The sequence below is a fragment of the Phocoena sinus genome, chromosome 14 (assembly GCF_008692025.1).
Source record: "Phocoena sinus isolate mPhoSin1 chromosome 14, mPhoSin1.pri, whole genome shotgun sequence".
NCBI lineage: Eukaryota > Metazoa > Chordata > Mammalia > Artiodactyla > Phocoenidae > Phocoena > Phocoena sinus.
The window spans coordinates 78499899-78517332 of NC_045776.1; the positions used below are offsets into that span (position 1 = coordinate 78499899).

A 17434-nucleotide genomic window follows, 5' to 3' on the forward strand; every position below is an offset into this window, starting at 1 on the left:
AAAGAAAACAAGAAAGACAACTGAAAGGAGATATTTGTAGCATGTAAAACTAAAAATTAGCATATGGAATTTCTAAAGAACTCCTATATATCTATAGGAAAGGGGAAAACGTCAAAAGACACAATTATGTATTTCGCAGATGAAACATAAAGAGCAAATAAACATATGAAATAATGCTCAGCCTTCTTAGCAATCAGAGACATTCAAATTAGAGCCACAATGAGATTTCATTTTACACCTACTTGATGGGCAAAAATCACAAAGTCTGTGGGTGAAAATGGGGAACAACTGCTGTTGCAAATGGAAATTGGTATAACCACTCTGGAAAGTAATTTGATGTTATCTCATAGATAAAAATGCACATAACCTAACCTTCATTTCTACTCCTTGTACAAATATTCTAGAGAAATATTTGCCTGGGGACCTGGGTATATGTACACAAGGGGCTGGTAAAAGGTTTCCATAGCAACACGGTTTGTTCATCGCAACAAAAAAGTCAGAAGCAGCACAAACATCCATCAGCAGGAAAATCAATAACTTAGTTGTGGAGTAGTGATACAATGGAAAATTATACAGCAGTACAGAGGTACAAAGTATAATTATACACATCAGCATGAATAAATTCTGGAAACAAAATGTGGGATAAAAAAGGCAAATTACAAAAGACTACACTTGTAACAACCATTTTTCAAAACTCTAAAACAAACAATATATTATGTAGAAATGTGTACGTATGCAGCATATTTTTTCTTAAATAAAACAAGAAACTCAGGATAGTGGTCACCTTTTTCAGAAGGCCCAGGATAAGCCTGGAAACGGGCCTACAGGTAGGGTTGCCAGATAAAATACTGTGTGCTCACTTAAATTTGGATTTCAGATAAACAATGAATATTTTTTTTAGAATAAGTATGTCCCAAGCAATTCTGGGGACGTACATTAAAAAAAAATTATTATTTGTTTTTCTGAAATACAAATTTAAGTGAGCATCCTGTTTTCTTAGCTGGCCACACTAGCCACACTCTCTGCAGGTAATTCCAGCAGTGTTGGCACTGTTCTGTATCTTAAGTGGGATGTTAGTTTCCTGGGTGTTCATTTTGCTATTATGTTTCTCAGCTTACATTTTATATATATATAAATTATATCTATTTTATACATGTATGTATTTTATTTTAATATATATATTTTTTCCTTTAGGATGTAACAGATATTAAATAACTTTTTTATCCCTATGCAAGTGTTAGAGATTTAGGACTGGACAATAATTTTCCCATCCACCTTGTCAAGCCACAGGGAAGCAGACAGGCCTTCTCCCAGATGGCAGTGACCCACATGTAGGGAGGCACCAAGCTGTCCCCATGATGATGCCAGGTCCTCTGAAGCTCTCGGCCCTCCTCCTCCTCCGGGGCCACTTTACTCACCTTTCACGCTCAACCAGATGTCCACCTCCCTCACCCCCACGGGGTTCTCAGCCCGGCAGACATAGTAGCCCTCGTCCAGGTCCTGGGAGCAGTTGCGGATGGTGAGGGTGGAGCTCTGGCCACTCTGGGTGATGAGGTAGTGGCTGCTGGGCTGGATGACGACCTCCGGCTGGGTGAGGTTGCTCAGCCACAGGATCTTGGCTGGGGGGTAGGCTCCAGACACTTCGCAGGTGAGCGTCACATTGCCTCCCACGAAACAAGTCTTCATGGGCTCAGAGAGAAGGGAGGGGCTCCCTGACCATCAGAAGAAGGTAAAGAAAGACAAACGTTGAAGGAGATTCAATCGGTGGTCTGAGAATTTCAAGAATATTACTTCTTCCAAACAAAGCAACTCCAGAAACTTCTGTACTGCACCTGGTCTCATATAATAATAAAAGCTAATATCTGCTGAACACTCAATGGGCTAGGCACCATTCTACTTATTAACCCAATTAATTAATAATTCTCACAACAATCTTGTTATCCCCATTTTGCAGATGGGGAAACTGTGGCACAGAGAAAGTTAAGTAACTTGCTCAAAGTCACATGACTAAATAAGTGAGCAGCTAGGATTTACGGGGAACAAATGTCCTGGTTTGCGCAAGGCTGAGGGGGTTCCCAGGACCTGGGGGCTTTCAGTGCTAAAACTGGTGAAGTCCCGGGCAAACCAAGATGAGTTGGTCACTCTATGTAAGAATGGAACCCAAGGAGTCACGCTTTTGTGGTCCACATCTCCTTACTTCTTATGCTGTAAGCTTCTATGTATAATAACCATACTGATGAGATAAGATATGGGCACACAGCCTGACAAGGGTGTTCCAGGGGACAGAAGGCAGCTGTATTAGTTTCCTGTTGCTGCTGTAACAAATTGCACAAACTTAGCAGTTAAAACAACACAAATTTATCCTTTTACAGTTCTGGAGGTCAGAAGTCCGAAATAATCTTGCAGAACTAAAATCAAGGTGTCGGCAGAGCTGGTCCCTTTTGGAGGCTCTAGGTGAGAATCCATTTCCTTGTTTTCTCAGCTTCTAGAAAGGAGCCACCTGCATTCCTTGGCTTGTAGTCCCTTCCCTGAATTACTCCTACCTCTTGCATCTGTCATCACTTCTCACTACTGCATGTGACCCTCCTGCCTCCCTCTTATAAGGACCCTTGGGATCACACTGGGCCCACCCAGATAACCCAGGACACTCTCCCCATCTCAAAATTCTTAATCACAGATGCAAAGTCCCTCTACCATGTAAGGTAACATTATCACAGGTTCTGGGGATTAGGATGTGGACATCTTTTGGGGGCCATTCTTCTGTCTAGCACAGGTCTGTCCTAGAAAACTCAGAATGTGGCGTCCCTGTGGCCTTGGGGTCTGATTTAAGTGGGACACAGGGAGCTATGAGGTCTACTATGGCAATCTACTTATATCCTTTGCAACAGAAGCTTTTTCCCAAAATGCACACCCTCTTGGGAAGGGTAGCAAATTCATCTTGGGAGGATTTATGAAATCCATATTTTCAGCAGCTGAGGGATACAGAGCAGCATGTTGGGTTCCTGCCCTGGAGAGTGAAACTACACGCTTCCCCTTGGCCGTTGTTCCAAGAGAGAAACTAGGGTTTCACTGCTGGCATCTGCGGAAGGGGGAAGGGGCAAGGGGGTGGGGGTGGAACAACCCAGAAGCCTCTCTCTCGAGGTCAGGTTAACAGAAGAGAATACCCCAAACCTGGTTTTGCTCAGAAAACTCACCTGCCGACACTCCTTCTTGGATCAACTGTCAGATTCCCCCCATGTTGCTAAATCACTCCTTCCCCGCTTTATGGTTAACCAGAATTTCCTTTAGGGTCACAAAGCCAGCAGCAGTGACAAGCCTCATCAGTATGGCTGTATTTGGGGGTCCCAAACCAAAGTTTGATAAATGGCCCCCTCCTCCTTTATTAAAAGCAAAACAAACAATTCCCCCAGTGCACCTCCCCTGAACCCCAAACAAACATCATGTACTTTTGCCAGACACAGCACTCACCCCTCAGACAGCTGTGTCACCATCCAGCTAGTGTGGCACCTATAAATTCAACGAGTTTCACTTAAAGGGATACTACGTCAGGGGTGGGGCAGGTGCTGCTGGGCCCTCACAGATCTGCAAGAGGCGGACCACATGCTGGGGTGGGGCTCTGTAACAGTAACACCGCAGCTTATCGTAGCGTCTTCAGTTTAGAGGCTACACACCATATAAAGAGAGATCTGGGGAGTTCCCTGGCTGTCCAGTGGTTAGGACTTGGTGCTTTCACTGCCAGGTGGCCCAGGTTCAATCCCTGGTCGGGAAACTAAGATCCCACAAACTGCGTGGCACAACTGAAGGAAAGAAAGAAAGAGAGAGAGAGGGAAGGAGGGAGGGAGGGAGAGAGAGAGAGAGAGAGAGAAAGAAGGAAGGAAGGGGAGGGAGGGAGGAAGAAAGAGAGAGAGAGGGAGGGAGGGAGGGAGGAAGAAAGAGAGAAAGAGAGAGAGAGGGAGGGAGGGAGGGAGGAAGAAAGAGAGAAAGAGAGAGAGAGGGAGGGAGGGAGGGAGCGAGAGAGAGAAAGAAAGGAAGGAAGGAAGGAAAAGAAATGAAAGAAAGAAAAAAAGGTAGATAGATAGATAGATCTGGGCAGCAGAATTCCCCAAAAGCATCACTTTTCATCAGCTTGGGGGCTACACTGCCCTGGATCCCTGAGGTGGACATTAGCATTACACTTCAGGGTTGTACTAGTCCTTTCAAGTGGAATGATCCAGACACCCCTCGCCTGCAAGGGCCTTGCTACTCAAGGTGTGGTCTTCGGACCAGCAGCATCAGCACTTCCTGGAGGCAATTAGAAATGCAGATATTGGGTCCAACCCAGACCAAGAGAGTCAGAACCTGCATTTTAACCAGCCCCCCCAGGTGACTTGTATGCACATCCAGGTTCGAGTGCCCAAGAGGGAGGCGGGGAGAACTGGACGGCATCAGAGTCCGAGAAGGGTCCAGGCTCTGTGCTTGCTTCCTGTGCTCCTGGAATTGGGAAAACTTCTGGTCACCTCCCTTCTCCAGACACATTTCTTAACCCTGAGCACAGATTTAGATTCAAATTATTGGTCAAGTCTCAGGGGTCACAGGAATAAAGACTTAGGCAAGATCTGCAAATAAAATGGAAGGGTAAGGGCGAAATAACACAACCCCACCAGCTGCCTCTGCTAATTTCACCCTCTCTCAGCATCGGTCCATCATTTATTCACTTCCCGGGACTTACTGTCCATAACACACTTCAGACATCCTCATTATGTACCACTCTGAGTGTGTATACTGCTTTCTATTTGCAGTCTGGGCAAGTCGGCTGCCTCTGTTTCACCATCGGTAAAATGGAGCATCCTCCCCAAATTCATGTCCACCTAGAACCCCAGAACGTGATCTTATTCGGAAATGGGGTCTTTGCAGATGTAACTAGTTAAGGTAAGGATCTCAAGATGAAATCATCCTGGATTGAGGGTGGGCCCTAACTCCAAGGACTGGTATCTTATAAGAAGAAGAGAGGCCACAGGGAGACATACACACAGAGGGCAAGGTCACGTGAAAACGGATGCAGAGACCAAAGTGATGCAGCCACAAGCCAAGGAACATATAGAGCCATGAGGAGCTGGAAGAGGCCAGGAAGGATTCTCCCATGAAGACTCTGATGGGAGCACGGCCCTGCCGACACCTTGATTTCAAACTTCTAGCCTCCAGAACTGAGAGAGAATAAATGGCTGTTGTTTTAAGCCACCAAGTTCGTGATACTTTGTTACAGCAGCTCCAGGAAACTAATTCTGAGGGATAATACGAGCTCTCAGCTCACAGGGTGATTGAGGACTGAACGAGATACTGTGTGCAAAACACTTGGCACCTGCACTCTATCTGCACTCAGTAAATGTTAATGTCACCATCGCAGTTGACCCTTGAACAACATGGGGGTTGGGGGACCAACCTGCGAGAAATCTAAAAATCCACGTCCTGCTCTCTCTGCCTCAGAAGCAAAGGAATTGATAAATGACTCGCCCAAGGACAGGAAGCTGAAACAGTTTGGATAGAATCAGGACTCAAACCCTAGTTCTTTTGATTCTATATCCTATGATCTCTAATCAGACACAAACTTTTCCCCACAGTGAGTTAATTTAAAGATCTGTTAAGTGAAAATACAGATACAACATTTATTGAAAAAAATTCACGTGTACGCGGAACCGCGCAATTCAAACCTGCGGTGTTCAAGGGTCAGTTGTATTTGTGATATTGTCATTTCCTGCTCCACATTGGCCAGACTTCTCTCTCCAAGTGAAGTTTAAGTCCTTTAAAGGCAAAGACTCTGTATTCCTCCACAGTACCTGGAACCATGCTGAGCACCTAAATCCTACCCAAAAAGATTTGCTAGATCATGTGTGGAAGGTCACCAGGAAAGCAGTCAGCACTACCTGGATAAAAGCAAGGGCGCTGGGGTCAGCCCAGCCTGGCTATGTTTTGGCTCCGTCACTTACGAGCCAACTGATCTTGGGTAAATCAGTTCACACATGTTATCATCTGCAACTTACCAATCATTCTAATTTGCAGGCTACTGTGAGGATTACAAAGAGTAAGTTAATAAGAAAGAGTCAAAGACCTTCTGAGCGCAGAAACCTAAAAGAACAGGACTGAGAGGGGACTTCCCTGGTGGTCCAGTGGTTAAGACTCCGCGCTCCCAATGTAGGGGGCCAGGGTTCGATCCCTGGTCAAGCAACTATCAATAGATCCTGCATGCTACAACTAAGACCCTGTGCAGCCAAATAAATAAATAAATGAATATTTATTTAAAAAAGGGCTTCCCTGGTGGCGTAGTGGTTGGGAGTCCGCCTGCTGAGGCAGGGGACACTGGTTCGTGCCCCGGTCTGGGAGGATCCCACATGCCGTGGAGCGGCTGGGCCCGTGAGCCATGGCCGCTGAGCCTGCGCTCCACGACGGGAGAGGCCACAACAGTGAGAGGCCCGCGTACCGCAAAAAAAAAAAAAAAAAAAAAAAAAAAAAAGAACAGGACTGACAGAGGTGAAATTTTCAAAATCAAAAACTGCTCATCACTAGCAGAAATGTGGTTTAGGAGCCAAATATGCCAGAAAAATATCTATAACGTGCATGACAGTTCTATGAAATTAACTGACTCTTATGGAATAATAAGAAAAGATGAACAAGCCAATAGAAAAATGGACAAAATATGAACCGATAATTCACAGACAATATATAGGAAGTCAGTGCGCATATGAAAATTATCAACTCCACCAGTGATCAATGAAAACAACATGCCATATCCCAACTAGCAAACAGGAAAAAACTAAAAAATTAATAACACTCGATGTCGGTGGAGATACTGGGAAATGAGAGAGTGACTGCTAGGGTTTCTTTTGGGGGTGATGGAAATATTCTGGATTAGAATGGTGATGGTAGTATAACATTGTGAACATACTAAAAAAAAAAACAATGAATTATAAACTCTAAAATAGTGAATTTTAGGGAATTCCCTGGCGGTCCAGTGGTTAGGACTCTGAGCTTTCACTGCCGAGGGCGCAGGTTCGATCCCTGGTCGGGGAACTAAGATCCCATAGGCTGCACGGTGCGGCCAAAAAATAAAAAAAATAGTGACGTTTATATTATGTGACTTAAATCTCATTTTTATAAAATGGTCCCCAAACCAATTGGGTCGGATTTGGCCCATGAGGCATAGTTTACCAAGCCCTGTCCTAGGGCAGAAAGAGAGTCTTGGTCCCTTCTGTTGCCCAAGGCCAGGTATGGTACCTGACACAGAGGGGACACCCAGAAGCAGTGTTCTGAATGAGTTAGTGAGAAGGGTGAACCATCTGAATGCCACTTGCCTGGGAAAACAAGCACCTGCTGACACAGCAGGGCTCACTTCTCAGCATGTCAGCTCTCCACAGTTGCACCTCTGAGGATTACCCTCATAAACTGTGAGGACAACCTCACCAGGGCCAACACAACCCAACACGCTCTGGCCCTGGCTTACTCATTGCATTGGTTTCCTGAGGCTGCTGTAACAAAGTACCACAAACGGGGTGGCTTAAAACAACAGATATTTATTCTCACAGTTCGGAAAGTCTGAAGTTCTAAATCAAGATGCCAGCACCTTGCCCTCTATGAATTCCTGGCCCACAGAAATCGTGAGATAATGACTGTTGTTTGAAGCCATTAAGTTCTGGGGTAATTTGTTCCATAACAGGAGATAACTAGTAAATGAACCTTGTCTGTCTTGTTCACTGCTCCATCTTCGGTACTTAGAAACCGCAAGGGAAAACCAGCTTGGACTACAACCAAGAAGTTTCATTAAGCATCTTTAAAGTTTGAAAGGAACGGATGAAGAGGGCATTTGGGGTTAGCAGATGCAAACTAGTATATATAGAATGGATAAACAACAAGGTCCTACTGTATAGCACAGGGGACTATACTCAATATCCTGTGATAAACCAGAATGAAAAAGAATATAAAAAAGAATGTATGTATACATATATTTGTGTGTGTGTGTGTAACTGAATCACTCTGCTGCAGAAATTAAAACAATATTGTAAAAAAAAAAAAAAAACAATATTGTAAATCCAATATACTTCAATTAAAAAAAAAAAAGCAAAAGGAAGGAAGAAATGGAAGGAATTCAGTTCACTCCAACACCCTGGGATTTCTCTCCCAGACCTTCTTTCAAAGGGTTGTCCCAGAAAAGAGGAAGGTGAGTGGACCCCAGAACCCCAGGACAAGGCAAAGCAGACTTACTGATCTGTACCACACAGCTGGCTCCCAACTCCGGCCCCACTATGTGGCTCCCGACACACTTGAACTTCTTGCCGTCCAACAGCTGGGGCTGGTTCAGCATCTCAACCCCCAGCTTTGACATCCCCATAACCACACCTCCTGGCTCTTCTGTCCACAGGAGGTCTGGGTCTGGGTATCCTCCGGCCCAGCGACAGCTGAGCTGCAGCGTGAACAATCCTGGCGACAGCTCTGCCCAGCACTGAGGGGCTGACGGAGGGGGCGCTGCAAAACACCAGAGGACGTGGCCTTAATCACAGACTAAGATGAGCCACTGGGCTGACCTTATGGGTTACAGAACCAGGGTATCAGAGAAACGTCAACCCCAGTTAGTGTACTTTGAGATAGCTCCTAGCATAAATTAGTGCCTGACACAAGTTGGGTTTCCTCGGCTGGGTGTTAAATCTTGGAAGAGATTTGCATTTCTCACTAGCCACGTGTGGCTATTTAAATTTTCATTAATTTAATTACAAATTTATTTCCTCCATCAGACTACTCACATTTCCTAGTCATCACACATGGTAGCTATTAGACCATACAGAAGAGAACATTTCCATCATCACAGAAAGTTCTACTGGGCGCTGCTGGTCCCTAGAGGGAGTTGCAGGAAGAGGGAGATTTATTCATCCCCAAACCTCAACACACACCTTTTTTTTGCTATGTGCAAGTACCACTTAAAAGAATATATAAAAATTTAACAAATTACAAACCTGTTGTAACCTATGTGTTCATAATTATATATAAAATAATATATATTATATATGTATGTAGATAGTATATATATTATGTATGTCATATACCTTTATATATTTTATATAATACATATAAATAGAAATTTGGTTCTTAATTTGTAGATATGTGGCATGTAAAAGAAAAATTATTGGAAATATACCAAAATGATGGTTAGAGTACAAGTGATTATTTTCTTCTTTCTTCTCATCTGTTTCCTACAACAAGCACATATGACTTTATATACGATAAATGTCATTTATGATAGACAGCATTGAGACTTACAAAGGCTCTGAATAACGTATAAAGTAAGTGTGTCATTGCCCTCCCCGCTAATTGTCGTTCGCATGCTCCCTTTGGTTAGCATGGATTGGGAGTGCACCCTGTGTTTATTTCTACAGTGGTTTTCCTCCACTAAATGTGTGCATAGGTGCATTGGGTTGTTGTTTCTTCACCTGAAAAATAAAGATTCATGAACTATTGGTTCTTAACAGCGCTAGAGGGCCTGTGTTCATGGAGAGCGTGACAGCAGATGAATGGATAAACAAATTGTGGTAGAACCATACAATAGATACTCTTAGGCCAAGAAATGAAAGCAAGTACTGACACAAGCTACAACAAGATGAACCTTGAAAACATGATGCTAAGGGAAAGATGCCAGTCCCCAAAGGTCATATGGGGTATGATTCCATTGATATGATATGTCCAGAATAGGCAAATCCATAGAGATAGAACATAGACTGGTGGTTGCCAGGGGCTGGGGGAAGAGGGTATGGGAGTGACTGCTTCACGGATATGGGGTTTCCAATTTGGGGTGATGAAAATGTTTTGGAACTAGATAAACGTGATGGTTGCACAACACTGTGGATAGACTCAATGCCACTGAACTGTACATCTTCAAACGGTTAATGTTATGTTATATACTTTCACCTCAATTAAAAAAAAACTTTAGACCTGGCATTAATTCCCCTCTATGACTCACAGGGACTCTCCTGTACTCCTAGTTAGCAGTGAGCTTCCAGAAGAGGCAACACTCTCTTTGACACGTGTACGTGTGTGTCGAGGGAGCTGCAGAAGCATGTCAGAACCTGTGCATCAGGTAAGTCTTTGTATACAAAGGGGAGGCACGAACACACAGTTCACGAAGGGTCAAGGTGAAGGAGTGGGGGAGGGGAGCACTTCTTACGCACAGTAGACCAGGAGCTCGGTGGTCACCTTTCGATGTCTCCCGCCGAGCATGTTTGTGGCCAAACAGCTGTAGTTCCCTTGGAGGTTCTGTGACATCAGTAACAGCGTGAAGCAGCTGGCCGTCAGGTTGTTTCCGAAGGGCTCGGTGCTAGAATCCGGGGCCCGGAACCACCACTCAACCATGGGCGGAGGCCAGGAGCTGCTGCTGCAGCAGAAATCCACCCGGGAGCCCTTGGCCGCATACAGCGTGCCGTTGGGGAGCCTGCCGGTGCTGGAGATGTTGACCTCAACCTGATAGGGGCCTCCTGGGAACGACAGAGCGGGTGGGGAAGGCGTAGAGTTAACTGGAGCCCCTTACCAGCTCTAAGAGACACAGAGATAATCAGGAAGCAGCCAGTGAGGATGACAATATCAACCACTTACTGTGTGACAAACACTGCCAAGTGCCCTTAGCCATGCTTTAATTTACTCCTGAGCAATTCCGTGAGATTTACTGAGGGGAATCAATCCTTACAGAAGACGGAAAATGCAAATCGCCCCTTTTCAAAAACACAGATGAGTGGAAAGGATATCTGTGCCTTAAAGAGTTAATATGGCAGGACTTCCCTGGTGGTCCAGTGGTTAGGATTCTGCACTCTCACTGCCAAGGGCCTGGGTTCAATCCCTGGTTGGGGAACTAAGATCCCACAAAAGAAAAAAAAAGAGTTAACGTAGCAGGCCTGAGTGCTTTCCTTAGAAAGGCCTGCATGCAAGGTTGGCCTGGGCTGGCAACTAGGAGCTTGGATTTCCGGGTGGTTCCCACCGTTCCCAGAACTGGTAAGAGTGGTGTTCACCAGGCCTAAACTGTTTGTACAAACAGTGTGGCTTATGCTGAGCACCTGCTTTCCTTCTGAGAGTCTGGAATTTTGGTATGTGCTAGGCAGAGGATGCCTATGTGACAAGCCCCAGTAAAAACCTAGGGCGCTGGAGTCTCTAACGAGCGTCCCTGGTAGATATTCCACACGTGTTGCCACAACTTGTTGCTGGAGGAATTAAGCGTGTCCCATGTGACTGCACTGGGAGAGGACTCTTGGGAGCGTGGTCCTCATTGTCCTGTGAGTTCTCCTAGAGAATCAGTGAAGCTGGGGGTGGTCTTGGGGACCCCTGGCACAATTTCACACTGAAAGACAAGAAATATTGGTTCCAGCCCCAATTTTTAACTCCACTTACTAGCTGTGTGACTTTGGGCAAAGTATTTAACTTCTCTTAAGCCTCCATTTCCTCATCTGTAAAATGGGGGTGATGCTAGAACCCACTTTATGGAGTTGTCATGACAATTAAATGAATTAGTATCATACAGCACTCAGAACAGTGCCAGAAAGGCCGTCCCACGATTGGTACCCAGTGCATCTAAGATCCTCTTTGATCCTATATATACTAAAGTCCTGTAGTGTGTTGCCTCCACCAGAGACTTCCTCTTAAGAAGAGTCCAGAAAGGGCAATGCTTGGCCAAAGGGATAAATCTATGACTGAAGAATTCTGGACAAAAATATGCCCAGGGGATAAATTATTAGGGGGAGGAAAGGCTTTGCCAGATCCCCTCAAAGTACAGAAGCTACTTCCACCTATTCTGGGGCCATTGTATAACGACAGAAATTGTGGGTTTCTGAGGAAAATACTCTTGACAATATGCTTGTCTAGTCAGGGCTGGCTCCTAAGAGTTGCAATGATTTGCTGGAATCATGTCACCTCCCACAGAGCGTCTGGGGAAAAAATGATACTGTAGTTTGGGAGGTGCGCAAATATCCCATTGCCCGTTGCCGACTAGTTGGGTAGGTATGTGGACCAGCAGGTCCTAGGGAGTGCCCACAGCTGGCGAGCACCCAGCCAAGCACAGGGTACCTCTGTGGTATTGGTAGCCACACCTGGGCCAGCAAAGGTACTGTGTTAGATTGGACCACGTGGGTCTTCCAAATTGTGGTCTGGAGGGCCACAGAGGCCTGTCATGAACAGTGAGAGCCCCAGAAACTGGCTGCGACGGGGCTTTTTTTTTGGACTGCGCCACGTGACTTGCAAGAACCAGGTATCAAACCCTCGTCCTTGGCAGTGAAAGCACCGAGCCCTGACCACTGGACCGCCAAGGAATTCCCTGGGAGGGGCTTTTGACCAACACAATGCTGAGCAAAACATGGGTCTGGATAAAGGGAATGGATGAGAACGCTGTAGGCGGAAGGGTTAAAAAAAAAAAAATCAAATGAGAGAACCTGAAGCGCCTTCTGAATGAAGTGTTCAAAGGTTACAGCTTTTTTATAAACCTTTGGGTTGAGTCTGCTTTCTTAATTAAAGCGGACACCATCTTCTTAAATCCCTGGGGTTCTTCCCTTACTCTGACTAAAAAGAAGGCGGTACCCATTTCCATCCCTCCCACCTCTCTCTCCACCCCGCTGATATTCCTCAACAGAAACTACCAGCCCTTTTTGCTTGCAGGGTGATGGTAGCAATCACTCGGAGAGACAGACAGATAGGAGAGGAAACAAAAATAAAACAGCAAATAAATAAAAATACAGCGTGTTTACAAAGGTTCAGCATCTTATGGAGGCCTTGGTCATGTCAGTTTCTTGGATGGATGCCTTACCTAGTGGTTATGAACTTGGACTCTGCATTCAGACAGACCTGGGTGTAAATTCTACTGCCACTTTTAGACAGACAACCTTGAGCAAGTGTCCATCCCTCCTATTCTCACCCTCCTGTCCTTCCTATGAAATGAAAAGAACAGGAGTAACTTCTATCACCAGGTTATTGAAGGATCCAATGAGAGAATAGAAGCAGAACACTTAGCCCGGTGTTTGACATGTGGTCAATGTTCTATGAATGTTATCTGACATTATTAACAGTAGTATACTCGTAGACTGATTCTAGAACATGCATCGGCAAACAACGGCCCGCTGTCTGTTTTTGTACAGCCTACAAGCTCAGACTGTATGTACAGATGAACATCCACAATCGATTTGATGAGAGAGAACACTAACTTTGAACCCCAACTAAGTGAAACGTTATCCCTCCCCCGCCGAAAGAATCCCTTTCTTCTCATTAGTAGGCCTGCACTACCAAAAAAATGTACTAGGTTATGGGAATTCCCTGGCAGTCCACTGGTTAGGACTCGGCGCTTTCACTGCAGTGGCCTGGGTTCAATCCCTAGTTGGGGAACTAAGATCCTGCAAGCCTCGTGGCGTGTCCAAAAAAAAAAAAAAGTACTCAGTTATTATTATATTTTGAATTTTGTCAACCAAAAAAATGTGGAAATTTGTTTTCTCTCTTGTTATATAAGTACTTATATGATATCCTCGTTTTTACCTGTTGACTCAGAAAGACTAGAATATTTACCATCTGGCCTCTACAGAAAAAGTTTGATTCCTGTTCTACAACAATCCACTACTGCTGCTGCCTTCCTGTTCTCTGTAGTCATTCTTGACATCAGAACTCACTTCTTTCCTTCCCCACCATAACTATAGGTTGGCCAGTCAAGTGTCTCAAGGAGTTGATTTACATCTCAGGGACCCACAAAATAGGAGATTCCCATCTTCGTATCTTGGGCTCTTTGACGAGACGAAAAGTTATTTTCCTACATTTATTCTTCACACCAGCATTTTTATTTGAAAATGACCTAAGAACGTACTGACTAGCCTCTGCTAAACGGTGGGTGTACCTGTTGTTCCACAGTGGGACAAGATCCTTGGGGACACTTACAGAGTGTTTTGATATCACTTAGAGATGGAACATAGGAATTCCCTAGTGGTCCAGTGGTTAGGACTCTGCGCTTTCACTGCCGAGGGTGCAGGTTCAATCCCTGGTCAGGGAACTAAGATCCTCCAAGCTGTGTGGCACAGCCAAATTACAAAAAAAAAAAAAAAAAGGAGATGGAACATAGAGGTGAATATAACAACCCCATCGCCTCCCCACCTCCCTAGTGACCACTGATTCTGTCCAGAAGACCAAAACCCAGAGGTCCTCAGCCTCTTACAAGCATACATCTCTGCTTCAGATGAGCTTGGCAAGACTCAGGTTAATCAGTCTTTGGGCAAAGTTCATCCCGCCTTCTGACGGGGCCAGCAGTCTTTCTTCAGTATGCCCAACATCTCCTTTCCCCAGGACCTTATGTTGTGATAGGGTACAGAGACACCATCAGCATCACAGAACGAGTACAAATCAGATGGGCCCAGTTAGCTTTCCTGAGACTCCCTCTCCTGGAAGTCGGGAGTGGCAGCCACATCACTAGCTAAACAGGGGCACTCCCATCCTCCAAACCCCAAATCCAAAGGGGCTCTTGGAGGTTGATACAAACCAGCTTCCTCACTGCCCATGTGCCAACCAATGCAAATGCTCCCTCAACACTTGCTGGGCCTGAGAAAAATAGACACAGGGAGAGTCTGGCATTGTGTACCACTCAGCTCCCCAGTGGCTAAGGGATCATCTCTTGAAAGAAGCACAAATTCTACTGGAATATGTTAAGGTCTGTGCTACCCACTCCACCCACTCCAGGCTTTCTGCAGGTAAACACACAGTGGTTCTAACCTCGTATCCACCTGACTTGGAGGCAGGAGCGGATGGGTAGGTAAGTCAGTGAAATAAACAGCTGTGGCAATCCTGAACTGCTCTGGACTAAGGGATTTCTGTACCCTCAGGAGCAGCAGTCCCAATCTCAATGGCAAGACTCTTCAACTGCATCATTAACTTAACAAGGAACAGTGCAGAGTTCTTACTCCTGAGATGAATAACAAAGTCACATTGCAGTGCCCATTCCAGACAGGTTGTATCACCCCAGGCCTATAGAAAACCTCACTCCCTAGAAGGCAGAGGCACCAAATGCCCACTGATGGATAAGCAGAGATCCAGGTGGTAAGGAGGGAGAAAGCTCCCGGCCCTCATACAGTCAGCTTCATGTTTCTGCAGCATCTCTGTCCATTCACACATTCAAGGTCACTTACAGTTCTTTGTATATCTTGGATATTAACCCCTTATCAGATATATCATATGCAGCTATCTTCTACCATTCAGTAATTGGCCTTTTTGTTTTGTTGACAGTTTCTTTCACTGTGCAAAAAGCTTTTTAGTTTGATGTAGTCTCATTTGTTTATTTTTGCTCGTTTCCCTTGCCTAAGAAGACATATCCAAAAAAAACAAGTACTAAGGCCGATATCAAAGAGCATATTGCCTGTGTTTTCTTCTAGAAGTTTTATGGTTTCAGGTCTCACATTTAAGTCTTTAATGCATACACCTCCATATCAAAATAATAAAAAAGATTAAAAAATGGGCAGGGAAACTGAATAGACATTTTTCCAAAGAAGACATACAGATGGCCAACAGACACATGAAAAGATGTTCACCATCACTGATCACCAGGGAAATGCAAATCAAAACCACAGTGAGATACCACCTCACACCTGTCAGAATGGCTATTACTAAGAAGACAACGAATGACAAGTGTTGGAGAGGGTGTGGAGAAAAGGGAACCCTTGTGCACTGTTGGTGCTGGAATGTAAACTGGTGCAGCCACTATGGAAAACAGTATGGTGATTCCTCAAAAAATTAAAAACAGAACTATCACACAATCCAGCAATTCCACTCCTGGGTATTTATCCAAAGAAAATGAAAACACTAATTAGAAAAGATATGAGACTTCCCTGGCGGTCCAGTGGTTAAGACCCCATGCTTCCACTGCAGGGGTCATGGGTTCCAACCCTGGTCAGGGAACTAAGATCCCACATGCCATGTGGCATGGCCAAAAAAGAAAAAAGAAAAGATATGTGCACCCTTATGTTCACTGCAGCATTATTTACAATAGCCAAGATATGCAAGCAACTTAAGTGTCCATCAACGGATGAATGCATAAAGAAGATGTGGTACATATATACAATGGAATACTATTCAGCCATAAAAAGAATGAAATCTTGCCATTTGTGACAATATGGAGGACCTAGAGGATATTATGCTAAGTGAAATAAGTCAGATGGAGAAAGTCGTAGAGTATGATTTCACTTATATGTGGGATCTAAAAAATAAAACAAATGAAAAAACATAAAACAGAAACAGAGTCATAGATACAGAGAACAAACAGGTGGTCGCCAGAGGGGAGGAAGGTGAGGGAAATTAAGAGGTACAAACTTTCGGTTACAAAATAAATGAGTCATGGGTATGAAACGTCCAGTAGAGGGAATATAGTCAATAATTATGTAATATCTCTGTATGGAGCCAGGTCATAACTAGAGTTATTGTGGTGATCATTTTGAAAAGTATAGAAATACCAAATCACTGTGTTGTGTAACAGGAACTAACAATGCTATAGGTCACTTATACTTCAGAAACAAACAAACAAAAAGACTCAGAAAAAGAGATTCGATTTGTGGTTATCAGAGGTGAAGAGTAGGAGGGGAAATTGGATGAAGGTAGAAACTTCCAGTTATAAGATAAATAAGTACTAGGGATGTAATGTACAACATGATAAATATAATTAACACTGCTGTATGTCATATATAAAAGTTGAGAGTAAATCTTAAGAGTTCTCATCACAGGAAATAATTGTTTGCTGTTTAATTGTGTATCTATATGAGGCAATGGATGTTCACTAAACCTATTGCGGTCAACATTTCATGATGTATGTAAGTCAAGTCATTATGCTGGACACCTTAAACTTATACAGTGCCACATGTCAATCGTACCTCAATAAAGCTGGAAGAAAAAAAAATTTTTTAACAAAACAAGAAAACAAAGTCACGTACAGATAACAACTTGCCACATCTCAGATTTTTTTCCCCTAGCTTCCAAGGCCATGTTAGAATATTTCCAAACTTTTCTCCTTAAGAGACTAAGTTATCAACCATGTCAGTAGAAAGACGGGAAAAGCAAGAGGCACGAAGGTCTTCTTCGAAAAGCCCAGATGTACTCATGGATGGGAACTTGAGATGCATTTTTCCCACGAGAATCCCGTCACCTCCTTAATCAGCTGATGGAGGTAACATGGACCAAGTGCACATACACCATGTGCCCGACTCTATGCTGAAGTCTGTGCATGTTTATCTCACGAATGTGTGCAGGGAATCTGTGCCTAGCTTCCACCATTACCCCTGAATTCACAGATGATAAAACTAAGGTTGGAGGAGTTCAAGCGACTTCCCCAAGGTCACAAAGACAACAGCCAGCAGGACCTGTGTTTGAACCCGGGCAGCTGGGCCTCAGAGCGTATGCCCTCAGCCACTCAGCAACATCACCACCC

At 44.4% G+C, this 17434-nt stretch overlaps 1 protein-coding gene across 3 annotated transcripts in view; it reads right to left on the reverse strand.

The window, feature by feature from the left end:
* VSIG10 (V-set and immunoglobulin domain containing 10) overlaps window positions 1-17434 on the reverse strand; it is a 36807-nt gene that overhangs the window by 7155 nt on the left and 12218 nt on the right. For all 3 annotated transcript variants that reach the window (XM_032603547.1, XM_032603546.1, XM_032603545.1), the window contains 3 exons: window positions 10188-10490; window positions 8233-8493; window positions 1419-1712 (listed from right to left, as the gene is read on the reverse strand). In XM_032603547.1, the coding sequence (XP_032459438.1) occupies window positions 1419-1712; window positions 8233-8493; window positions 10188-10490 (858 nt within the window). The remainder of the gene's footprint in view (window positions 1-1418; window positions 1713-8232; window positions 8494-10187; window positions 10491-17434) is intronic.